General features: G+C 43.2%; 1 protein-coding gene across 7 annotated transcripts in view; it reads left to right on the top strand.

Annotated features, from left to right (window-relative positions):
* The window catches only part of TTC7B (tetratricopeptide repeat domain 7B), a 322836-nt gene that overhangs the window by 27664 nt on the left and 270468 nt on the right, over positions 1-24704 (top strand). For 3 of the 7 annotated variants that reach the window (XM_037900827.2, XM_037900829.2, XM_043548175.1), the window contains exon 3: positions 1315-1483. The exons of 2 other annotated variants lie outside the window; for them this stretch is intronic. In XM_037900827.2, the coding sequence (XP_037756755.1) occupies positions 1315-1483 (169 nt within the window). The remainder of the gene's footprint in view (positions 1-1314; positions 1484-24704) is intronic. 2 more of the 7 variants (XM_037900828.2, XM_037900830.1) reach the window with 1 other exon arrangement.

Genomic DNA, 24704 nt, shown 5'->3' with positions numbered 1-24704 from the left:
AGCTTCTGAGAGCTCAGATAATTCTCTGGTTACAGTGTTCTTGTTACGCCATTTTATTATTTCCAGAATATCTTCAGTATTTTGGGATTTGATCCCTTTAATTTGCTTATGGAAGTTTGTTCAGACTAATCTAATAGTGAAAGTTAACATTTAAAAGAAAGCTGTTGACCCCAGGGATGTTTAAATAAAGAATTTTCAAGATGTCTTGTGAACAGCTTATTTACACAGTGACATGATACTTGACACAGAATGTGCTTCAAGGAATAATAACACTTTGCATTCCCATAGTACCTTGCATTTGGTTATGTCAAAGTGCGTCACAGACATTACTGAAATAGTCTCACAGCATCCCCTTCTATTAAGAAAACAAAATCAGTGTAAATATTCAGCACTGTAGTGAAACTGCAAACTTGTTCCATGTTTTGAGGAAAACCATACAAGACGTTTTTATCCTCAGTTCTGCTTGGAGTCCATTCTGGCCCACCTTTAGATATTTATCATCAAACTATGATGCTTGGTGTTGGATGTGAAATATATATGTCCTCCCCTTCAAGGCACTTCACAACGTCTCTCTTCATACTTATCCACTATTGCATATTACTGTGTCTCCCTCTTCCCCTTTGCCTCACCAGTGATGCTCTTTCAACACCCTATTTGTCATCTTCCACAGCCATCTTTGAGATTTCTTCCATGCCCTCCTTAAACTGATCTGTGAGGGTATTGACCTCTCTTCCTGTGAACCCTTTTTCAAGACCCTCCTCTCCACTTACAAGAAATCAACCAGATTAAAATGACTAGGCTGCAGGAGCAGATGGGGAAAGCCAGTGCCTAATTACTAAACTTAAAATAACAGTGATAAATTTATAATTCATTATCTCCTTCTATTCCTACCTTCATATATTGGTTGTCATGTTAAACTGTAAACTTCCTGGGTGGAAAGGGTGTGTCATCTTAAATGTTTGTACGCCACGGGGGACGCTAGGATCCTAATTCTAATTCAGATTCAAGGATGCTTACATAATCAGATATGAAATAATGTATATTTCCAAGCGTAAAAATGACTGGTTAGAATAAAATCAGTGTTCTGTAGTTTGGTGAAGGACTCAATATGTGTTTTTCTGTAATAGCCTCCCAAATATTATCTGAAAATTTAACTACAGAATAAAAATAATAAACTGTAATCTGGGAATGAAAAATCTTCCGGAAAGTCTTCCACAATATGTTGGAAATTACTAGGGTGCAGATAACTTTCTGTCATTTTTTAAAGTGTTTTGCCTCAGAAAAAATAGTTTATCTTATGCCTCTTTTTTCTAGCCAGAATTTTTACAAGAAGCCAACTTAATTATGGCCAAGTTAAACTATGTGGAAGGTGATTACAAAGAAGCTCTTAACACTTACGCTAGGGTTGAAGTTGATGACTTGCAGCTTGTTGCTGTGCCTCCTTATAGGCTGAGGATGATTGCTGAAGCATATTCTACCAAAGGTAAGATTGCTCATATCTGTTTATTAATTGTGGTTGATTCTTTCAAATGAAATATTTCTACTTTTATTATTTTGACTGAAGGAATATTTGTTCATGCTATATCAACTGACACTGAGTTTAGATATCAAAGTGATGGGTGCCTTAGAAATTTCTGAAAGAAACATTCATCCATTTAGATTAATTTGAGTACATGCTAGGTTGGTAGGACTATTATTTCTGTCAACATTTCTATTCTAGTCCTTCCCCCTCCATCCACCTATTAAATCCCCTTCTGACAAATATGTTATTGGTAGTTTTTCAGCACAGATTCAAATGTTAAAATTGCACCCTCAACCTAAATGTTACATTTATGTCTGAAATTTTTATTTCCTGTAGATAAAACGTAGCACCTGCTATTACTATAATTAAAAGGCATTAGAGAAAAGAAAATATTTGTCTTTATTTCCCCCTCAGTTTACTTTGTGCATTTGACAGCTCTTTGTGTATAGTCAGTTTCATGATTTCCTTTGTGGAGTCAGTCACTTTTATTTCTTTAGATCTTTCACATACAGCCTGTTGCTGTTAGATCAGTAACCAAGTTGGCTTTTTATCAATTACACTTGGCCAGACCGTTCCATAATAATAATAGTAATAATCATAGCAATTATTAAATAAAAACCTGGCATGAATGGGAGCATTTTCTTCTGTGGGATTTTATTTTGGGTCTGTACTGATATGGCTCTTTTTACAAATGTATCCAAAAATTCAAATGATTTGTCTTAATTTTCCTTTTTGAGTGGTATCATATTAGTGAAAGTTGTAATTCTTATGTTGTGTCTAAGGATGGCAGTGCCACTTCAGTTTAGAGGCTTCTTTTATGAGCTACGCGCACACAGCCTGTAGCTGTGTCAGTGTTTTGAGAATGCAGCGGTTTATGTGGCATTCACTATGGAATTCACTGTGTCTGGATGTTTTTGCTTAACTGGTGTATTAGACCTGGGTTTTGGAATGCATTTAAAATTTCTTGTTATGGCGGGATGAGTGCACAGTGTCATAAGTTATGTTTGCTGTCTTTCAGGAGATGGCTCAGTTGCATTTGCTGACAAAGAATTTTTCTAACGTTAGTCTTGGAACAGGCTGACTGTTTTCCACCAACTCAGTTCCTGCTGAGTGCTGACAAGTATCAGGTGTGCTGTAAACAAAGGTGAGGGAAATAGCAGCCTTGATTCCTAGAAGAGAGAAAAATATACTTCCTAAATCATTGCAATATTTAGATTAAAGGAATTGGTAGGAAATTGAGGATATTCTTCATGTACTTTTAAAAAGAAATCTAGAAACATGTTGGATGCTCAGAAAATCAAAAATATAACAGTGAAGCCATCAACTGCTTCTCTTGGCACTCCTCCCTTTTCTGAAGCCCATCATCTCCCACAATTCTAGATGCCTGGGCTGCTCTCCTCCTTTCTCTCTCTCTGCAGCTCACAGAGGCAGATAACCTTTTTGGAGCCACGGGGTCTGGCTCGTCCCCTCTGCTCCTGCTTGCTGTCAGTTTTCTCTGCCTCTGCAGCAGCGAACAGTGGCAGTTTCTTTTGCTCCTGTCCTTACTCTTTCAATTTTAACTTTTCTTCCCAGTTTTTTGGCAGTGCTTCTCCAGGCACACAGTTTCATCACCAGTGCCAAGAATAGTTCTCTAGTTTCATCCAGGAATTTATTTTCGTGCTTCAGAGCCTCAGGAAGCCTACCATAGTGCTATGCTTCCAACTGCTAGGATTCCTGGTGTCATGCTTAGGGATCACTCCATGGGCACAATCACACATCCAAAGTCTTCAAGCCTTCATACAAAATGTGTGGGACTGCTCCCTGGAACTCATGAAAGATCAAGTATGGGTTCCAACACAGGTATTCAAGTCTTTGCAGTGGTGGTCAGCCCATGATAATATCTGTAAAGGCTTGCTTATCTGCCTTCCAGATCCTTTAGTTCTTGCAACCAGGTCTGGGGAACTCACTTGGAGCCCCAAACAGCCTAGGGCCTCTGGAGCATATTTAAACAGCCAAGGGGGAACAAGGAGTTGGGCACTACACGCAGAAGCAGCGGAAATAGTGAGGTGGGTGGAACCGTTCCTCCTTTCTCTCAAAGTGATCCACATCAAAGGGGACCTGAACCAAAAGGCAGACTGGTGCAGCAGGCTCAGGGTTAACAATTCTGAGTAGTACCTGAATCAGGAGTTTTTCTATCTCATTGTTCAAATGTTTGGCCTCCCTTCAGCCAACCCATTTGTGAATCATATGAACACAGAGGCCAAAATATTTCACAGGGGAGGCAGATCCCAGATCTATGGGGGACAGTTGCCTTATTGTACAGTTGGCTGCAGGGCCTACATGTTCTTCTTCAAGTGCATGCATTTGTCCATTCCAGTGTAGGTGTATGTGTGCCCTGAGCACAGTTGCTGGAAATTTTCCCCTTAATGGTATCCGTTGGATCGGTTCTACTGCCCTCTGGTGTTGTGTGCTCATAGTGCTGGTATAAGGGGCCCTGCTGACCGTGCCTTCCTTCAGTTCCTTCTTACTGCCCATGATTGTTGCTGGAACTTCTCATTGCTTAGGCACTCTTCTCTCTTGGTGGTTTTTCTAACCTTTTAATGTAGATAGTGCTCGTAGTTTTTAGTAGTTAATGTAGTTTTGATGGTGTTAGTTTGCATGCTTCCACTCTTAAATAGCAGAGTTGTCCTTCGTCCCGGTGCTGAGGCATGCCTCAGTCACTGGGGTTTAAGCCTTGTGCAGCAAATCTGTGCCTTTGAGCGACCCACACTCGAACTGTCTCAAGTCTTAATGGAAGCTCATAGGACTTCCAGTGTGTGGTGACACACTGGAATGCGTTACCTAGGGAGGTGGTAGAATCTCCTTCCTTAGAAGTTTTTAAGGTCAGGCTTGACAAAGCTCTGGCTGGGATGATTTAATTGGGGATTGGTCCTGCTTTGGGCAGGGGGTTGGACTAGATGACCTCCTGAGGTCCCTTCCAACCCTGATATTCTATGATTCTATGAAGGACTGCTGCCAAATTTGTGGAGTTGAAGCCCTGGATCCAGAATGACTGCGCTACTCGTTTGAAGGTTTTCCTCATGGAGGCAGCCTTAAGACTGGCCTTGGAGCCGAGTTCGGACTCGGCTCCGAACACCGTGGTGCAGAGCACTCCTCCATCAACGAGGGCCACTTGGCACCGATCATCATCTTGGGTGCCTAAGAAGAAACACGGCAAGCACCAGGAGAGGAGCCGGTCTTCAGTGTCAATGGACAAAGGAGACAGGGATAGGGCGAGACCCGTTCCGGGCCACTCTTCATCCCTGATGCCACACTGCCAGGTGCCCCCAGCCCTGGTACCGCAGCATCCTACGATGCCCACTCAAGACCATTGTACTGGGCAGTTTGTGATCCCGTTGACACCCTCCCCCCCAAGCCTTTGCGGCTGCAAGGTATCTTCTAACCCTGCCAGGATCGCCAATGTCCCTAAGTGACAAAAAATCAATGCCAGCACCTCATCCAGCACTGTGTCAGCTGTCCAAGGGGAAACCATCTCAGACAGCCTCTAGGCAGCCTTCACGGGCACCCAGTGGCACGGCATCCTCTGGTCTCCACAGTGCACCTCTTCCTCCTCATCAAACTCGGAACCAGAAGTGTACTCCCTCCACCAAAGCAGCGAACGCTGCTGCTCCCCATGCCATTCCCACTCCATTACAGCATCAAGTTCGTCGGGACATCCGGGTGCCTGACTACTGTACCCATGGGGCCCAACCACCATGCAGTGGCCGTTTTGGAACCTTTGGGGGTTTCTCATTCCCACTTCTCACTTCCACTGATGGCCGGAACAAAGTATTTATGCTCCGAGCATTTCCCCAAGGGGTACAAGTTCCTCTTCACGCACCTCTCACCCCTGGGATCATGGGTGGTTGTGGTGGCCAGTGTGGGAGACCGCCAGGGACAGCTGAGCTCTACGCTCAAGTCAAAGGACCCTAAAAAGCTAGACCTCTTTGGATGCAATACTTACTCTTCAGGGGGCCTGCAACTTGTATAGCAAACCAGCAGGCCCTGCTGAGGCGCTACGACTTCAACATGTGGCAATTCTTTATTAAATTCAAGGATCTTCTCCCCCACGACTCCAGAAAGGAGTTTTCATCCCTAATTGAGGAAGAGAAAACTGTACCTCGGGCCTCCCTGCAAGCAACCCTGGATGCCGCTGATTCTATGGCCAAATCAATGGCAACTGCAGTGACAATGCGTAGGGGTTCCTGGTTGCAATCCTCGGAGCTCCCTCAGAACACTGGTATAACAGACCATTCAGGACCTCCCATTTCAGGGATCTTCTAAGAGCAGACGGATCCTATGCTGCGTGGCCTCCAAGACTCCTAGGTGATCTTGAAATCCTGGGGCTCTACATACTGGCAGGTGCAAGGAAGCAATACAGTCTGCAGCAGTCAAGCCATTATTTTTTTCAGACATCCAGGCAGGACCAACAGAGGTGAAGGAACAGAAGTTTAGTCTCAGGCCCCCCCACAGTCATCCTCAACAGGCCCTACACAGTCTGCCCACAGGCATCCTGGATTGTCAAAGCACCCATTTTGACAAGATGATCGAGGTTGATATCACAATCCCTTCTACATCGGATCCAGCTACCCACTTGTTTTCCAGTCACCTTTCCTATTTCTTGGATGCCTGGACCCAGATTTCTTCAGACCGATGGGTCCTCAACACCATAGAACTGGGTTACGCCTTCCAATTCCTATCCACACCATCTTGCCCCTCCCTCCCTCCCTCTTTAGGGACACTTCTCATGAGCTGCTGTTGGAACAAGAAGTCCAATCTCTCCTTCGGGCCGGAGCCGTGGGGCAAGTGCCCTCCCATTTGAGAGGAAGGGTGTGTGCATGTGGTCTCAGACCCATTTTAAACTTGCGCAGTCTCAACTCATATCTCAAGAACCTGAAGTTCCACATGTTCTCCTTGATCTCCATCATCCCTTTGCTGGATCCTGGGAATTGGTATGCCATCCTCGATCTAAAGGATGCTTACTTCCACATTTCGATCTTCCCTGGTCACAGACGTTTCCTGAGGTTTTTATTGAACCAAAGTCACTAATAGTTCATGGTGCTCCTGTTTGGCTTGTCGGCTGCCGCACAGGTATTCACAAAATGTATGGCAGTAGTAGCGGCCTGACTAAGGAAAAGGGACATCCGCATATTTCCATACCTCGATGACTGGCTGATAAAGGGCTGATCCAGAGCTTGAGTTGAGGCTGACATCCATCTCATTCAATCAACCTTCAATGTGTTGGTCCTTCTGTTAAACTTTCAGAAGCTCACCCTGATCGCAGTCCAAAGGATAGAGTTCATAGTCAGTAATTGACTTGGTGCAAGTGAGAGCTCTGCTGCCAAATAGCGAGGAACCAGTCATTGCATCCCTGATAACAATATCTCCGAAGTCATCCAGTCGACTACATGAAAGTGCCTGAGCCTCCTGGGCTACATGGTATCGTGCACATATGTAGTGCAAGATGCAAGGCTACAACTCAGACCTCTATAAACCTGGCTAGCCATGGTTGTCTTGCCATCACCTGGACTCAGTTCTCATGGCACTGGCCCATGTCCTAGACTCACTGCAATGATGGCTGGACAGCCACATGGTATGTGCGGGGGTACCCTTTTCAAGACCTCACCCTCCCTGTCCCTGGTATGCAACGCATCAGCCCTTGGTTGGGGAGCCCACTTAGGACCCATCAGAACCCAAGGCCTTTGTATCCAAGAGCTCTCCCTGCACATCAGTGTCAGGGAACTCAGGGCAGTACGTCTGTTGTGCCAGGCATTTCTACGTCATTTGACAGGCAAATCTATTTCAGTCCTCACGGACAATATGACAGCTATGTTCTACATAAACAGTCAGGATGGTGCATGTTCTTTCCCCCATGCCAGGAAGCAATCCTACATTTTTTCTCTGCTGCCTACTTCCCAGTCAACCAGAATTGTGGGAGATGCTGGGCTGCAAAACAAAAGTTTCATACTGATAATTTTCTTTCTGCTAGCAGCATCTCTAACAGTTCTACCCACAGGATGACTCACGAGTCAAGGGTCAGGTATTAAGTGGAGTCGTTACCAGATGATGCAAAAAAACCAGGAGTATTTGTGGCACCTTAGAGACTAACAAATTTATTAGAGCATAAGCTTTTGTGGGCTACAGCCCACTTCATCGGCTGCATTGAATGGAACGTATAGTAAGAAGATATATATATATATGTATATACACACAGAGAGAAGGTGGAATTTGCCATACAAACTGTAAGAGGCTAATTAATTAAGATGAGCTATTATCAGCAGGAGAAAAAAACTTTTGTAGTGATAATCAAGATGGCCCATTTAGACAGTTGACAAGAAGGTGTGAGGATACTTAACTTAGGGAAATAGATTCAATATGTGTAATGACCCAGCCACTCCCAGTCTCTATTCAAACCCAAAGTAATGGTATCTAGTTTATCTGGTTTTTCTGAAGCTTTTCTGTTGCAGAATTGCCACCCTTAAGTCTTTTACTGAGTGGCCAGAGAGGTTGAAGTGTTCTCCTACCGGTTTTTGAATGTTATGATTCCTGATGTCAGATTTGTGTCCATTTATTCTTTTGCGTAGAGACTGTCCGGTTTGGCCAATGTACGTGGCAGAGGGGCATTGCTGGCACATGATGGCATATATCACATTGGTAGATGTGCAGGTGAACGAGCCCCTGATGGCGTGGCTAATGTGATTAGGTCCTGTGATGGTGTCACTTGAATAAATATGTGGACAGAATTGATATTGGGCTTTGTTGCAAGGATAGGTTCCTGGGTTAGTGTTTTTGTTGTGTAGTGTGTGGCTGCTACTCTGATACCAGATGTTGGTCTTCCTAGTCTAATGTACATAGTTTTTTCATTATCTCTGGAATATTTGTTAATGATGTTATACAAGTTTTACAGCTTGGGAATAGCTCGTCAGGCAGCAAGCAGAAACAGAAGGCACGTGGCTGGACAACTAAAAGGCTGATCCACCTCTGTGAGCGGCAGAGAGACAGGAGAGCAGCCCAGATGTCCAGCATTATGGGAGATGCTGCTAGCAGAAGGAAATTATCAGTAAGAAATTTTCCGTTCTTATAATGATGGAGGAAAGGGCCCAGAAGCCTTTTTGAAGACCATTCTTGCACTGAGAGTTTAGAGTCTTCCTTCATCTAAAATGATGTGCATGAAGATCTGTGGTCCCTAACCCAGAAGAAAAGCTTTGGTTGATTGGTTGGTCAGATTGGGTGGTGCTGTTGGCTTTTGTGGGTTTATTAGAATTTGTTTTTTCTGGTTGAAATGGAGGTTCAGGGATAATAGGAATGTAGGTTGGGGCAAGGATATTAAAGACATTATTTTCTTAGTGCTTAGTAGGATAGTGATATCAGCTACAGAAAACCTAAAAGGAAATGATGAATGGCCATTTGGTGTTTGGACCAGAATTAAATTGGGACAACAGAACTTGGAGCTGAGTTGTGCAGTTAGAATTTTATGTGTGATGATTGAAAATTTGGATTTATGGGGAAATGCAGTGGAAGCTCAGCACTGGCTTGGGGGTAGTGTTTCTGAGGGAGGGTAAACTGATATTTGTGATGGAGCTTAAATAGCCACGTTAATAATGGAAGAAATTCCGTTTTTCATATTTGCTTGTGGAGCATCCAAAGTGTTCTTGGTACTCTGTAGAACACCAAGGAAGATCATTCTTGCCCCAAGGAACCTAGGGTCTAAGCAATATGAAATATACCATAATTTGTCACTGTAAAATGAAACTCTATATTCCTTAAAAGAAAAAGGAAGCTCCTGCATGAGTTTTCATAGAGCAAGTGTCTGAAAGCAGTCTCCACCAAATTGGTTGTTATCAAAACACAGTGCAGAAGTTCATTAAGAAGTATTTAAATACAGTAGCCTGTATCAGAAAATCTTAGCTCCTTCTTTCTTTCTCTCTCTCAAACTTGAAGATCCAGTGTCTTCACATCCCCACAATCCTCAATTTAGAATAATCCTGTCATCAAACTAGAGAACAAAAATCATCTGCGGGCTGCATTGTATTTGCAAAGAGAGCCTGAAAATCATTGTTATGGATATTCATGCCCCTTAACCCTCTAGTAAAAGTACAACTTCGATCATAGTACTGCTTTTATCTCTAGCTGAGGAGGTACATGACTGTAAGAGGACTCATATGGAGAACTATGTCTGTGTAGTATGGGATTTACTATCAGTAAATAAGTTATAGAGATTAAAAGAAACATCTGTTCCATTGTATTCTGTATGGGCTCTTATACTGCACTCATCACCGTAGTATCTGAGCACTTTTCAGTAGTGCATTAAGCCACATGACTAATATTTGTTGCATTTTTGTTCTCTCATTCTCTCTCCAGGGGGAGAAATGTGTGCCGAGGAGTGTTTTGAATAGTAAGAATCAGTGTTAAAAAGGCACTTCTGTACCAGGTATTTTTATGAGGATATTTAGAGTTATAGCTAAACAGGGTGAAAGCCTCTTTAATACCAGGTCATAGTTGCCATTACTAGCATTAATTTGCCATTACTCTTAGTTTTTCTATTTTGTATTTCAAACTTTGGCAGTTCTGAGATGTTGTGACACTGGACATATTTATAGATCGTTCAGACTCTAACTTTATTCCTCCTTGTTTTACAGTGTTCATCTGTTCTGTGCTGTTCATTTGAGTGATGACTAATAGTTAAAGTAGTGATATATAGTAGTTAAAACATTAGCAAACCACAGTTCTGATGATAAATGTAGGATTGTTTTGATTAAATGAATGAGTGGAGTATCAAGAAGAGTTATTTGAGATGTTTTATAAAATTGAGAAACAGATATGAACTTTTAACAAAGGTTGGCAAAGAGAAATTTTATATTATCCTTAATTAGAATAAGAAATGGTTCCAACTCGTACTCCTCTCCTTGGTAAACTGCTTCTGAGACTCACTCTTTGAAGATCTCAAATTTTAATTTAAAAATACTTTAAAAAATGTTTATCATTTTAAATTTTGTTTTCCATTCAGTCCCTTTCATAGGTTTAAAATTACATTTATTTAAGTACTGTTTTTGCCATTTGGCAAACACTATATATCTGTTTTAAAACCTGCAGTTTCATATGGACTACATGTCAACACAACTTACTTATGCTTTCTTGGTGTAGTTGGATTCATCAGTTACATTATCTCAGCTCTAGGAAAAACATGTGTTTGATTAGTTTGTGCTCCCTCTGCTGGTTGGTCTTGTAGCAGCCAAGTAGATGTATTATACAGGGTCACTCATAAATACAGTAGTGGCATATTTGCAGACAGTGGTAGATTTAAAATCAAATTGTACTTGGGAACAGTTGTGGGTTCTTTGCGTTTTCATAATTGCATTTGATGCTTAGCTATCAGGATGATAGGCACCTTATAACAATACCTTAAATTGTTGTTTCCCAACCTGGGGACATGCCAGTCTAGTCCAGAAAGGACATGAGCAGAGGAAGGTGAGGGATGGGAACCTGCACGGTCCTGTATCCAATCCATTATGGCAAACATTTTGTTTAAATATAGCAGTAGGTAGATCCTTGAAATTTGCCTTCTCATCCTGCAGCAAAGCAGTGACCAATATAGCTAGCCACAGGAGCAGCTAATATGTATGCTCTAAAGCGTCAGGAAACAGTTCACCAGCTCAGATTTTGTGTGTGCTCTCACAGCAGACAACTCAGCTGTAACAACATGTGGCACTAGCCATATTACACAAGGGAGCAAAAATAAGAAAATGATCAGATTAATACAAATATGAGAAGAAACGAAATGAGATGGAGGAAAAATGAGAGAGACAAAGTGAGGAAAGGTACTGTGCAGGAAAAAAATAGAGATAAATTAATTGTGCCAGGATATGGCTTGAGGAAATATGGGGAGGGGGCTTCTTCCCCCCTCTCTGCCTCTTCTGCCAAAACTGCAAAACTCATAAATTTCCATTTTATTAGAGGAGATTATTTTTGTTAACATTACTTATTACATTACAGTAAATGAAAAGGCAAATTGTGGGCACCTAATCAGAAGGTTGCGTTATGGTGGCAAAATTCTGTCATGAATATGAGGGATGTCATATGCAGTGTTGTTGTACCTATGTTGGTCCCAGGATATTAGAGAGACAAGATGGGTGAGGGTGGACCAACTGCTGTTGGTGAGAGTGTTGGTGAGAGGGTGGACCAGCTGCTGTTGGTGAGAGTGACAAGCTTTTGAGCTATACAGAGCTCTTCTTCAGGTCACTGATCACTCTTTTTCTGGCTGGAGTGCAGGCTCTAAGATCCTGCGAGGTGGGAGGATTCCAGAGCTTGGGCTGCAGCTGGAACCAGAATGTTTACACCTCAGTTAAACAGCCCCTCAGCCCAAGCTCTGTGAGCCCAGCTCATCCGGAACGGGCCAGCTGCAGGTGTCTAATTGCATTGTAGGCATAACCTCTCTCACCAACAGAAGTTGGTCCAATAAAAGATATTACCTCACCCTCCTTGTCTCTAGAGATGTCATATGTAAGTTAGACCCTTTCATTACACATATTGCTGCAGACTGGTTCATGTCTCACATTGCCAGGTCAGATGTCTCTGTTTATATTTAGAGGATGTAAGATGAGTAAGGTAAAACTCTTTTGACTGTTGCTGACCCCGTATTCAAATTTAATGTTGTATTTGATGAGCTAAGTGATTGGCTATTAATTAGTTCTATTTTCAGAAACAGACAAACACTCATTAGGTTCAGTGAAAGTGTCAGGTGAAACAGTTGAGTTACTCCTTTTGCAGTTCGCAAAAGATGCTGCATTTAACTTTAAACTCTCTGGATTGCAATCAGATCTGTTTGTTCAGCAGCAGTAAGAAAAGCCATGAGTAGCCTGTGGCAGGTGTCGTCAAAGTAGATCTTCAGAGAAAAATGTTAAAGGAATACTTATTTACCTATGTTGCTAATAATGTCATAGATGTTTAGTTCTCAACCTGTTCCATACCATGATCCTGTGTTACTACTGAAAACAGTTTCAAGATCCTCCTCCTATCTAACTATAACTAGAAGGTGGTTGCTGCTGCCTTGGACCTGTTCACAATCCCCCGGTTGAGTACCTATGTAGTATATTTTTAAAAGTGAAACTATTTTAAAAATCCATTTTTACTGGTAATGAAGCTCCTGTTGCATTTTTTTCTTCATTTGGACTTGAAAAAACAATGGAGTTAGTTTCACTTTCAGGATCTTAGGTCTGTCTGGAAAACAGGAATTCTGCTTCGTCAAAAATGTTGAGGTTTAGGTATAATTTGTTCTGCATTGGTATGAAAGTGAGACCTTTTGAATTTTTTGCGCAAAAAGAGCGATCCACCCTAAAATAGTCAGTAGTCCAATGGTTGGGGGAGACACAAGTTCAAGTCCTTGCTCTGAATCAGGCAGAGCTTGAAGCCGACTGTTCCATAACCCAGGTAAGTCCCCGAACCACTGGGCTATTGGCTATTCTGCTCCCCTGCCTCTCCCCCACTTCTGTCCTGGACCTGAGAAACCCTCCTGGCAAAAGTTTTGTCATAACTCATATGCTTCTGTGAAGAGTTTTGGTTTCAACAAGTGACATTTTCCAACCAAAAAACATTTCTTTGAAAATTTCCTGACCATCATTAGTTCTTAGTATTGCAGGGTTGGCATTTCAAATACTGCATGAAAATGTCTAGTTGCTTAAAAACTAATTTCTTTGGGATTTTTGTTAAACAAGTATTGAAACTCTAATTTTTTGATCGCAAGCTTTATAGAAGCTTGATTTTTTTTTTAAAAAAAAAATTATTTATTTATTTATTTATTTTTTGTGGCCAAATCCCAGTGGACTGTGTAACTGTTGAGCTGCTGGCCTTGTCTCCCCAGCCCAGGAGTCAGCTCAAAGTCTGGATCCTGGCACTCTTTCTTGGGGCTTCATTTATTGGTGGCACTGACAGTCTTCAGCAACACTCCCAAAATAAATAGTGCACCATAAATGCAGCAGCTAAACCAGGACCTTTCCCCAGATGCAGGGGCTTCCTTGCTAGGGTCTCCCTGTTCCTGGTAGCTCTTCCTCAGTCCTACAGACAATTTGCCTGGGAGTCTCCCTGCTCCAGGCCCTGTCACAGGAGACAACTTGCTTCCTGTAGCTCTCCTCCTTCAACTGAGCTCTTTCAGCATTCATAGGAGTCAGGTGCTCATCAGGCAATCACCTGACCCCTTGCAATCCACCAGGCCTCAACCAGTTCTTAACAGGGCACTGCCGCAGAACCGGGCTGGCTGGCTGTCCCCAAGCCTTGGAGCCCTTAAAAGGACAGACATCCCTGTTTTACAGTACACTTAAACTAAATAAACTTTTTTTATGAGGACAACAGGAGTAGCTGAACACGTTTATATTTAGACATAACATAGTATATGTTTGACACAGTCACTTTATTACAGTTTTTAAAGATGATGTACAAAGGAACAAAAAAAAAGGGGGTTGTGCCTTTATTCACAGATTCCAGTGCCAAAAGGGACCATTGTGATCATCTAATCTAGTCTTACCTCCTGTATAACACAGGCCATAGAACCTCCCCAAAATAATTCCTAGAGCGTAGGTTTTACAGTAACATCCAGACTTGATTAATAATTGTCAGTAATGGAGAATCCACCATGACCGTTGGTAAATTGTTTCACTAGTTAATTACTCTCATTGTTAAAAATGTATGCCTTATTTCCACTCTGAATTTGTCTAGCTTAATCTTTTAGCCATTGGATGGTGTTATACCTTTCTCTGCTAGATTGACGAGCCCATTATTAAATATTTCTTCCCTGTATAGATACTGTGACAAAGTTCCTGCTCTATGTTGGTGGGTCTTGCGCTTATTGGCGGATTTGCTCACCTTGGAGCTTCACGGCAGCCCTCAGCTTGGCCGTTTTTCAGAAGTCACAGTCCAGGTTGACTCCTCCTGTGTCTGACCAGGAGTTGGGGGGAACCCGGGCCCGCCCTCTACTCCGGGTTCCAGCCCAGGGCCCTGTGGAATGCAGCTGTCTAGAGTGCCTCCTGGAACAGCTGTGCAATGGCTACAACTCCCTGGGCTACTTCCTCATGGCCTCCTCCCAACACCTTCTTTATCCTCACCATAAGACCTTCCTCCTGGTGTCTGATAATGCTTGTACACCTCAGTCCTCCAGCACTCTGCATTCTCACTCTCAGCTCCTAGTGCCTCTTGCTTCCAGCTCTTCATGTGCACACCACAAACTGACGTGAGCTCCTTTTTAAAACCCAGGTGCCCTGATTAGCCTGCCTTAATTGATTCTAGCAGCTTCTTGATTGGCTGCAGGTGTTCTAATCAGCCTGTCTTAATTGTCTCCAGAAGGTTCCTGATTGTTCTGGAACCTTCCCTGTTACCTTATCCAGGGAAAAGGGACCTACTTAGCCTGGGGCTAATATATCTGCCTTCTGTTACTCTCCTATAGCCATCTGGCCCGACCCTGTCACAATACTTATAAACCATGATAAAGTCACCCCTTAACCTTTTCTCTGTTAAGCTAAATAGACTCAAAGAGCTCAATTAACAGTTTTCTAATCTGTTAATCACTCTTTTGGCTCTTCTCTGAACCATTGTCTTTTTTGCTGTGTTCCCCTCCCTTGCTAGAAAGGTATTTATAAATACCAGCAAGGAAATGGGAAAAGTCTTTATTTTTAGAAGGCATTTTTTAAAAATAGTTAAGACAGAGTATTTGACAGTTGCACTATTAGAAACTGAATTTGTTGCAATAAGTCTGTTTTAATAAAATCAGGTTGGCAGTATCATTTTAAGTGTAGACACTTTCTATGGAAGTTCCTGGGTAGCATAATTTCAATGTAAAGCTTTAAATGTTTTTTTAACATGTCTAGTAACATATTGGCAAATGGAAAAGTTTCAGCCTAAATGTAGGGAGAATATTTAGCTTAATTTTTACAAAAATTACTATATAGGAATGATTCCTATATAAGTTCAGCTTGAACATTTGTCAGTATTCCCTTGCACATCTATTGAAAGCTTGTGTGTTGTGCATAGGAACACACTTACAAAGATGCACTTTTATAGTAGTTTGGACAAGAAATTCTGAATATTAGAACTGAAAAACTTTCAAGAGATCAGGCATCTTTTTGATGCTTGTTAAATAATTCACCTTTTAAAAATTATCACATGTTCATTTACTGATGTGTAAAATGGAGTATTTTTCTGTCCATTTTGTTTTGCATTTCTTTGGGCTTATTAAATGAGTGTATTGCAACAATTCCCAAAGTGTGGTCCATGGAACATTTGTCATCCGTGGGACATTTGATAGCAGTGCGTGGAGTGGACAGGTTGGTCGCATGGTACTGGCTTTTCTAATTTGCTGCTGCTTCCATGTCTTCCATTACAAAAAAAAAAGCCTGGAAAGGCAGCTGCAAACAAAGAGGAGAAACTAGTTTTGCTGACTCTGCTTGTGGCTGCTGCTATATTACAGGAGAAGAGGAAATGGAAGCCATTGTCAGAAGCTAGAGCTGCCACTCATGAGCAGAGAGGAATTTCCAGAGAAGAGCATGAGGTATCAGGGCAGTATGTTTAGAGGAATAGAACAAAGTTACTGGGCAGTATATCTGGCTACAACGAAAGGTGATAGGGAAGCATATGCAGAGGGAGCAAAGGAAGTGGGGTAGGCATCAGAGATTGGTAGTGTATAATTTAAAACATGCGAAACTGGCCAAGATTAAAGTATATACCACCGTCTACACTAGTTATAAAATGTGCATATTGGAAGGCTAACAACTTCTAATGGTTTTTTAAATTCTAGTATCTATAAAACCTGTGTTTGCAATAGTTGAAACCTGTTTTTGGTTGTAGGATTTTTATCTTAGCTACTTGGATTGTTTAGCTAACAAACTGCAGTAGAAAGTGAGTGTTGTGTACTGGTTAGAGCATCGCACTGAGAGATTAGAGTCCTGGACCTGTTCTCTATCCTGGCATAGACTTACCCTGTGGTCTTGAGTAAGTTCTTTTATTCAGTTTCTTCTATAACCTAAGTGTAATGATACCTGCCTCACAGGAGTGTTGGCTTAATACATGTTTGTAAAGTATTTTGAGCTCCTTAGCTAAAAGGACATACAAAGAATAACACATTTAATGAATATTCATATTCAAGTCAATATGTGTGAATAAACGTATTTTGGTCAGGTATGGATGTAACGCTCTGGTCTGTGTGTGTTATAGGTTCCCTTTGATGTTTGACTCATAGAGGATGAATGTCTGTTACAGTCTTCAGCTTGGCTCTGTAGCTCAATCTGTAGTGACTTGAGCATTTTGCTGTAGAGGTCTCCAGTTCAATCCTGATGTACTGACCAAGATGGCAGTTATCAGATCAGCATTGCTAAAATATCAAAAGCTGACCCTTGGCTAGGTAGCAATATTTTTCCATGTATGCAGCTTTTAAAAAATGGTATTGATGATGATGATGATGTAACTGAGGCATCTAATTTCAGTAAAAAGGAAGCTATTAGATAGTTGTTCATATAATGTAACAGTGCCGACTTCTGGATACTGTAGGATCCAATCACTTCATCCAATCTGAATGATGTGGATAGTGAATTAATAGAAACCCTATACTCACATATGATGTAAGTAGATGGTGGTAGCATTATTCAGCTCTAAACATGGCCCGAATAATACTTTAAAAATGTAGCATAGCATTTAGATCTGGTTTAGCATGAAAATAATTATAATGGATATTATTTGTCTAGCAAATGATATCTGATTATAGCAGGCAGTATTGAATTGCTCTCCCAAATGTGGTGAGGGTTAGATGTTAAAAAAAGGCTTAATAAATCTCTCATGTACCTGGCATTCAGTACCAGATAACTGTCAAAATCCATTATTTATCTGATATTCTTTGTGGAACAAGACGTCTGTTTGCCTCTGGCCATTTTTATACTTCTTAAAGGAAGAGATTCTGCAATATGCCTGTGAGGTGCAGTACAGAACTTCTAGCCATGGTGGAGGGAAGGGTTAAGGGGCTTTAAACCACCTTTGCACCCTCCTCATCCTGCGCTGTTCTGCAGGCCCTGTCATAATTTCAACCGTCCTGAGGGTATTCCTGGTAAAGCAGCCCAGGGAAACTACCTTATGGACCATGGCACTGACTACAATCTCCACACTGAAGATGCTGCCCTCAATGCCATGCCTTGTGAAAGGGTCCTTGAAAAGTTAGTTTTATGGCTGCCTTCCTCAGCTCCTGTGCTGAGGGAATCCTTCCCAGCCAGATCTGGGGCTTTTAGAGTCCCTTTATGACTATACTGCCCTCTTACCCTATGTAAAGGGGTCAGAGCAGGGCTAAGGATCTTGCCCAAACTGTTAATGTTATGCTACGTAAGCTATTATATTGATTTTCAGTATGTTGTTCCTGTTGCCATATTATCGAGGTTGTGTTGGTTCTCAGTTGTAAGAATGGGACTCCTTTTACAAAACCAAACCATAAACTGCATAGATAGTGGTGGAAGATGCTTAATTCAGTCCTGTGTATCATTAACTATATATTTCAATACATGGAACTATATAGTGAGACTAATAGAATTATTTAACAAGTTACTTGTTACTCCAATGTGTGTGCATGTGTTGTTGGTATCTGTCCTTCTAATACCCACCGATCAATGAACACTACTTTCTGTAGGATGGAATGTCATGGTCCGATGTGCTCCAGCATTAGCCATGTCATGGTCAGATGAGCCAGCATGTTACTGGCTGCACACTGTGATTACAGCCTCCAGAGCACATCTGCCCACTTTTGTGGTTAAAAAAACAAAGGAAGAAAAATGTGTTGAACTACAAGAAAAAATACAAACATTACTACCTTGAACTTCCTGAACTCTTCTTCAGAATACTTTGGTACTTTCTCCTTACTCACGCTCCTGCCTTGCTCAGACATTTAAATTGAGAAACCATTAGCTTGAGCATTTCACCTTACTTTGGCTACTGTGGTGGCTGCTGGGCAGAGGATATGTCTGTTGAATAACTTAAATACTGGAAAAAGATGCTTTTGCACTAGGCTGTCATGATACACGTCAAGGTTTCTTCCGAACTCTGGGGTACAGATGTGGGGACCTGCATGAAAGACTCCCTAAGCTTATTCTTACCAGCTTAGGTTAAAACTTCCCCAAGGCACAGATTCCTTTCTTGCGTTTGGAACCAGCTTAGGTTAGAAACCTGATAACGCTGCCACCACCAAGCGATTTAAACAAAGAACAGGGAAAGAGCCCACTTGGAGACGTCTTCCCCCAAAATAGTTCCCCAAGCCCTACACCCCCTGTCCTGGGGAAGGCTTGATAATAATATCCTCACCAATTGGTACAGGTGAACACAGACCCAAACCCTTGGATCTTAAGAACAATGAAAAATCAATCAGGTTCTTAAAAGAAGAATTTTATTTAAAGAAAAGGTAAAAGAATCACCTCTGTAAAATCAGGATGGTAAATACTTTACAGGGTAATCCAATTCAAAACATAGAGAATCCCTCTAGGCAAAACCTTAAGTTACAAAAAGACACAAAAACAGGAATACACATTCCCTCCAGCACAGCGAATTTACAAGCCAAAAAACAAAAGAAAATCTAACGCATTTTCTAGCTAGATTACTTACTAACGTTACAGGAGTTGGAGGCTTGCATCCTTGATCTGTTCCCGACAAAGACAGACAGACAAAATCCTTCCCCCCACCTCCAGATTTGAAAGACTCTTGTCCCCTTGTTGGCCATTTTGGGTCAGGTGCCAGCAAGGTTACCTTAGCTTCTTAACCCTTTACAGGTGAAAGGATTTTGCCTCTGGCCAGGAGGGATTTTATAGCACTGTACACAGAAGGATGGTTACCCTTCCCTTTATATTTATGACACGCCCCCCAAATCACAGATAGAGTGAAACACTGGCTGTGATTTTTTCCTGGAGCTCTAGGAGAAAACAGTCTTAATAAGACACATGCGTCTCTAAGTATACTACTAACTGTATAAAGACCACTGAGCTATCCCTCCTCTGGGGGGGGGGCGGGGGGGAGGGGAGGGAGGAGGGGTAGCTCAGTGGTTTGAGCTTTGGCCTGCTAAACCCAGAGTTGTGAGTTCAATCCTTGAGGGGGCCATTTAGGGATATGGGTCAAAAATTGGGGATTGGTCCTGCTTTCAGCAGGGGGTTGGACTAGATGACCTCCTGAGGTCCCTTCCAACCCTGATATTCTATGATTAATATTTTCCACATCTCAAGGACGATTTTAACCACTTGATTCTGGGAAACTTTCACAGGAGAGTGCATCAGCCACTTTGTTAGAAACTCCTGAAATGTGTTGTGTGTGTCGAAATCAAAATCTTGGAGAGCTAAACTCCACTAAAGAAGTTTTTTGTTATTTCCCTTGGCGGTATGAAGCCACTGTAGCACAGCATGGTCAGTTTGAAGGTGGAAATGCCGTCCCCAAACGTATGGGCGTAGCTTTTCCAGAGTGTAGACAATAGCATAACGTTCCTTTTCACTGATTGACCAGTGGCTTTCCCTCTCAGACAGCTTCTTGCTGAAAAACACGTCAGGATGGAATTCTTGATTCGGTCCTTCCTGCATTAAGACTGCTCCCGCATCTGTGGTTACTAGGAACGGTTTGTCAAAGTCTGGGGCCCTTAGCACAGGGTCAGACATGAGTGTCGCTTTAAGCTGGTTAAAGGCCTTCTGACACTTTTCAGTCCGCTGAACTGCATTTGGCTGTTTCTTTTTGGTTAGGTCTGTCAGTGGGGTGGCGATTTGGCTGTATTGCGGTACAAATCGCCTGTAATATCCGGCCAAGCCTAAGAAGGATTGGACCTGTTTCTTTGACTTTGGGACAGGCCACTTTTGGATAGCATCCACTTTGGCCTGTAGGGGGTTGATAGTTCCTTGACTCAACTGGTGTCCAAGGTAAGTCGTTCTGTTTAGGCCTATTTGACACTTCTGAGCCTTAACACTTAGTCCTGCCTCCCTTATGTGCTCGAAGACTTTTCATAGATGTTTCAGGTGTTCTGCCCAGGAATCCGATAATATGGCCACGTCGTCAAGGTAGGCAACTGCATATTCTCCCAATCCCGCTAGGAGACCAACTACAAGTGTTTGGAAGGTTGTGGGTGCATTCCGCAGCCCGAAAGGGAGCACATTAAATTCATACAGCCTGACATGTGTGATGAAGGCTGACCTTTCCTTGGCAGATTCATCTAGCGGTACCTGCCAGTACCCCTTGGTTAAGTCCAAGGTAGAGATGAACTGGGCCCGTCCCAGTTTCTCTAATAGTTCATCTGTGCGTGGCATTGGATAGTTGTCTGGGCGAGTTACAGCATTTAGCTTATGGTAGTCCACGCAAAAACATATCTCCCCATCTGGTTTGGGAACTAGAACCACTGGAGATGCCCGTGCACTGCCAGAGGGGCTGATTATACCTATCTGTAGCATATCCTGGATCTCCCATTCTATAGCAGTTTTAGCTTGAGGAGACGCCCTGTAAGGTTGGGCTCTAATTGGGTGAGCATTACCTGTGTCAATGGAGTGGAATGCCTGTTCAGTCAGTCCTGGGGTGGCTGAGAATTTCGACATATAGCTAGTGCACAGCTCCTTGATCTGCTGTCGCTGCATACGCCCAAGGGTCATGGAGAGGTTCACCTCTTCCACGGCATCAGTGCTTTTCCCTTTGTAGTAGACACTTTCAGGCCACTCAGCGTCATCTCCTCCCTGGGCTGTAAACTGACAAACCTTTAATTCTCTGGAATAAAAGGGCTTTAGAGAATTAGTATGGTACACCTTAGCCTTTCAGTTTGGTTTGGGAAATGCTATGAGATAATTAACAGCTCCCAGGCGCTCTTGGACCTTGAATGGCCCTTCCCACGACGCTTCCATTTTATGGGCCTGGAGTGTCTTTAAGACCTTGACCTGGTTCCCTACTTTGAAGGACCACTCTCTGGCATGTTCATCATACCAGGCTTTTTGCTCTTTTTGAGCATCTTTTAGGTTTTCTTTAGCAAGGGCTAAAGAGGTTTGGAGGGTGTTTTGTAGGTTGGTTACAAAGTCCAGAATGTTAGTTCCTGGAGAAGGTGTAAACCCCTCCCATTGCTGCTTCACCAACTGTAATGGCCCCCTTAACCTCACGGCCATATACAATTCAAATGGTGAAAACCCTAAACTGGGATGTGGTACAGCTCTGTAGGCAAAGAGCAACTGCTGCAACACTAGGTCCCAATCATTGGAGTGCTCATTTATGAATTTACATATCATGGCCCCAAAAGTTCCCTTAAACTTCTCTACCAGGCCATTTGTTTGATGGTGGTAAGGGGTGGCAACCAAGTGATTCACCGCATGAGCTTTCCATGGTTCCTGCCAGGAAATTAGTTCCTGCATCTGTGAGGATGTCAGAGGGCCAAGCTACCCTGGCAAAAATGTCTGTTAGTGCCTGGCACACACTTTTAGCCCTGGTGTTGCTTCGAGCTACTGCTTCCGGCCATCGGGTGGCAAAATCCATGAAAGTCAGTTTGTACTGCTTTTCTCTGGGTGTCTTTTTCGGAAAAGGACCCAAAATACCACAGCTACTCGCTGAAATGGAACCTCAGCGATGGGGAGTGGCTGAAGAGGGGCTTTGACCTGGTCTTGGGGTTTTCCCACTCTTTGGCACACCTCACAAAACCAGACATAGGTAGAAACATCCTTGCCCATTCCCTCCCAGTGGAACGACTTTCCCAAATGGTCTTTGGTTCTGTTCACCCCAGCATGGCCAGCAGGATGATCGTGGGCTAAGCTCAAGAGCTTTACCTGGTACTTAGTTGGAACTACCAACTGTCTCTGAGGATGCCAATCTTCCTGGTGTCCACCAGAAAGAGTTTCCTTGTATAAAAGTCCTCCTTCTACAACAAACCTGGATCGATTAGAAGAGCTGAGAGGCGGTGGGTTGCTCCGTGCCACAGTCCAAGCTCTCTGGGGGCTTTCCTCTGCTTCCTGTTCAGTCTGGAACCGTTCCCTTGATGCTGGAGACATCAGTTCCTCACTGGATTGTGGACGTGGGCTTGGTCCCTCTGGGAGCAATGCAGGTGATGGGGCTGTTTCTGTTGACTGAGACCCGCTCTCACTATGTTGGGGTTCAGGCTCCGGCTGAGCCTCTTCTGTAGGGTTATCTGCTGCTGCCAGTGCAGGTTTGGTGGGGCCTTCTGGTGTTGGGGTTGCAAGTACTGGATTCAGTGCTGGCAATGGTTCAGGTGCTGGTTGTTCCGCCTGTTCCGGTTCTGGGACTGGCTCTTTCTGGATCTCTGTGACTGGATCCACTACCGCTGTTGCAGACGTTGGCATGGGGTCCAGTTCCATCACCTCTGACTGGGTCCTGGTAGAAGTCTCCGGAAGAGAGCTAGGTGTGACAGCTTGCTTAGCCTGGCTGCGGGTGACCATTTCCACCCTCTTGGCTAGCTTCAGATGATTGGCTAAGTCTTCCCCAACAGCATGGAGATGGGATAATCATTATAGACTGCAAAAGTCCACGTTCCTGACCAGCCCTTGTACTGGACAGGCAACTTGGCTGTAGGCAAGTCAAAAGCGTTTGACTTGAAGGGTTGAATCGTCACTTGGACCTCTGAGTCGATTAAATTGGGGTCCACTAAGGAAGCATGGCTAGCTGACACTTGTGCTCCGGTGTCCCTCCATGCTGTAACCTTCTTCCCTCCCACACTCACAGTCTTCCTCCGCTCTAAGGGTATCTGCGAGGCATCTGGACCTGAGGACGTTTGTTGGGACCCTGGTGTAATGAACTGTAATCTGTTGAGGGGCAGTTGGCCTTTACATGCCCCAGCTCATTACATTTAAAACGTTGTCCAGCTGACTGGTCACTGGGGCGAGGTGGGTTGCTGGAGAACGGTGTGGTGGGACGATAAGGTGTCTGGAGTGTTCCTTGGGGTGTAGTTGGGGCCTTGGGCTGCCCCCGGTAGTAGGGTGTGATCTGAAGGTGTCCCTTCTGGTATTTGCTCAAACTGCGACCAAGGTTGTTCATCTCCTCTCCCTCCACCTGTTTTGTTCCGGTTTGCCCCGCCTCTCTGGCAGTCTGGGACTGCTCGTATTAATCAGCATAAGAAGCAAGACTTCCTGCTGAGTCTATTTTCTTATTCCATAAAAACTGTTTTATATCATCCTTGGAGATATTCAGGAATTGCTCCTGTATCATCAAATCCCGCATTCCTCCAAAGTTGGTTACATCCCGTCCTTTGAGCCATTTATGAAGCAGATCTATCATCTGGTTTACATAAGCCACATTACTTAGTCCAGGTCCTCTCTGAAGGGCTCTAAATTTTACTCTGGGAGTTTCAGGTGTAACTTGAAATTGTTTTAAAACCAAATCCTTAAATTTATTCTAGTTAGAAACCTCATCAATAGGCATCTTAATGAATATGTCCAGAGCTCTTCCAGTGAATTTTGCGACCAATGTGGTCATCTTGTGAGCATCAGGAGTTTTATGGAGTGTGCACAGTCTCTCAAAGGTGAGAAAATATTCAGCAACATCACTGGATTCATCATACTGGGAATGACTGTGTCCATGTTTGTGGATTGTTGGGGAAGGATTGTTAGGGTTATCCGGTATATTTTGCTGAGCCCTTGCCTTCTCTATCTCCAGTGCATTCTTCCTCTCTTTTTCCCTCTCCTCCATTTGTTTTAATTTTGCCTCCATAGCTCTCTGGTGGGTAGCCTCCTCTGCCTCCTTAGCTCTCTGGTGGGCAGTCTCCTGGGCTTTCTCTGCCTCTCTCGCTGCCTCCATATCGAGTCATTTTAGTTCGACCAGTCTCTGGTGTTCCTTTTCTTTCTCTTCTTCTTCCAGTCTGGCTATATCCAGTTTCTGTTGGGCACTGATTTTTGTCATCTTAGCCTCTCTGTTTTTAACCTAGCTATACCCGAGAGTTAGAAAGAAAGAAAAAAAGAAAACCTGGCTTGTAAAATTTGCTGTGCTGTAACCTGATACCTTTGTCTCTAATAGCTGTTCTCAGCCTACAGAAAAATCCTTTTGTTATGGAGCTGCTCTGTCCCCAGGCAAAGAGAAAAAGTCTGCAGCTGTAATCACCTTTTACAAAACCTTTTAATATCCTGCTGTGCTTCTGGTTCAAAATGATCCCACTGTTCTGCCACCATGTCAAGGTTCCTTCCCCTCTCTGAACACTAGACTACAGATG

This window comes from Chelonia mydas, chromosome 6, assembly GCF_015237465.2.
Source record: "Chelonia mydas isolate rCheMyd1 chromosome 6, rCheMyd1.pri.v2, whole genome shotgun sequence".
In the NCBI taxonomy this organism is placed as follows: domain Eukaryota; kingdom Metazoa; phylum Chordata; order Testudines; family Cheloniidae; genus Chelonia; species Chelonia mydas.
This window is presented reverse-complemented; position numbering and strand designations above follow the sequence as displayed.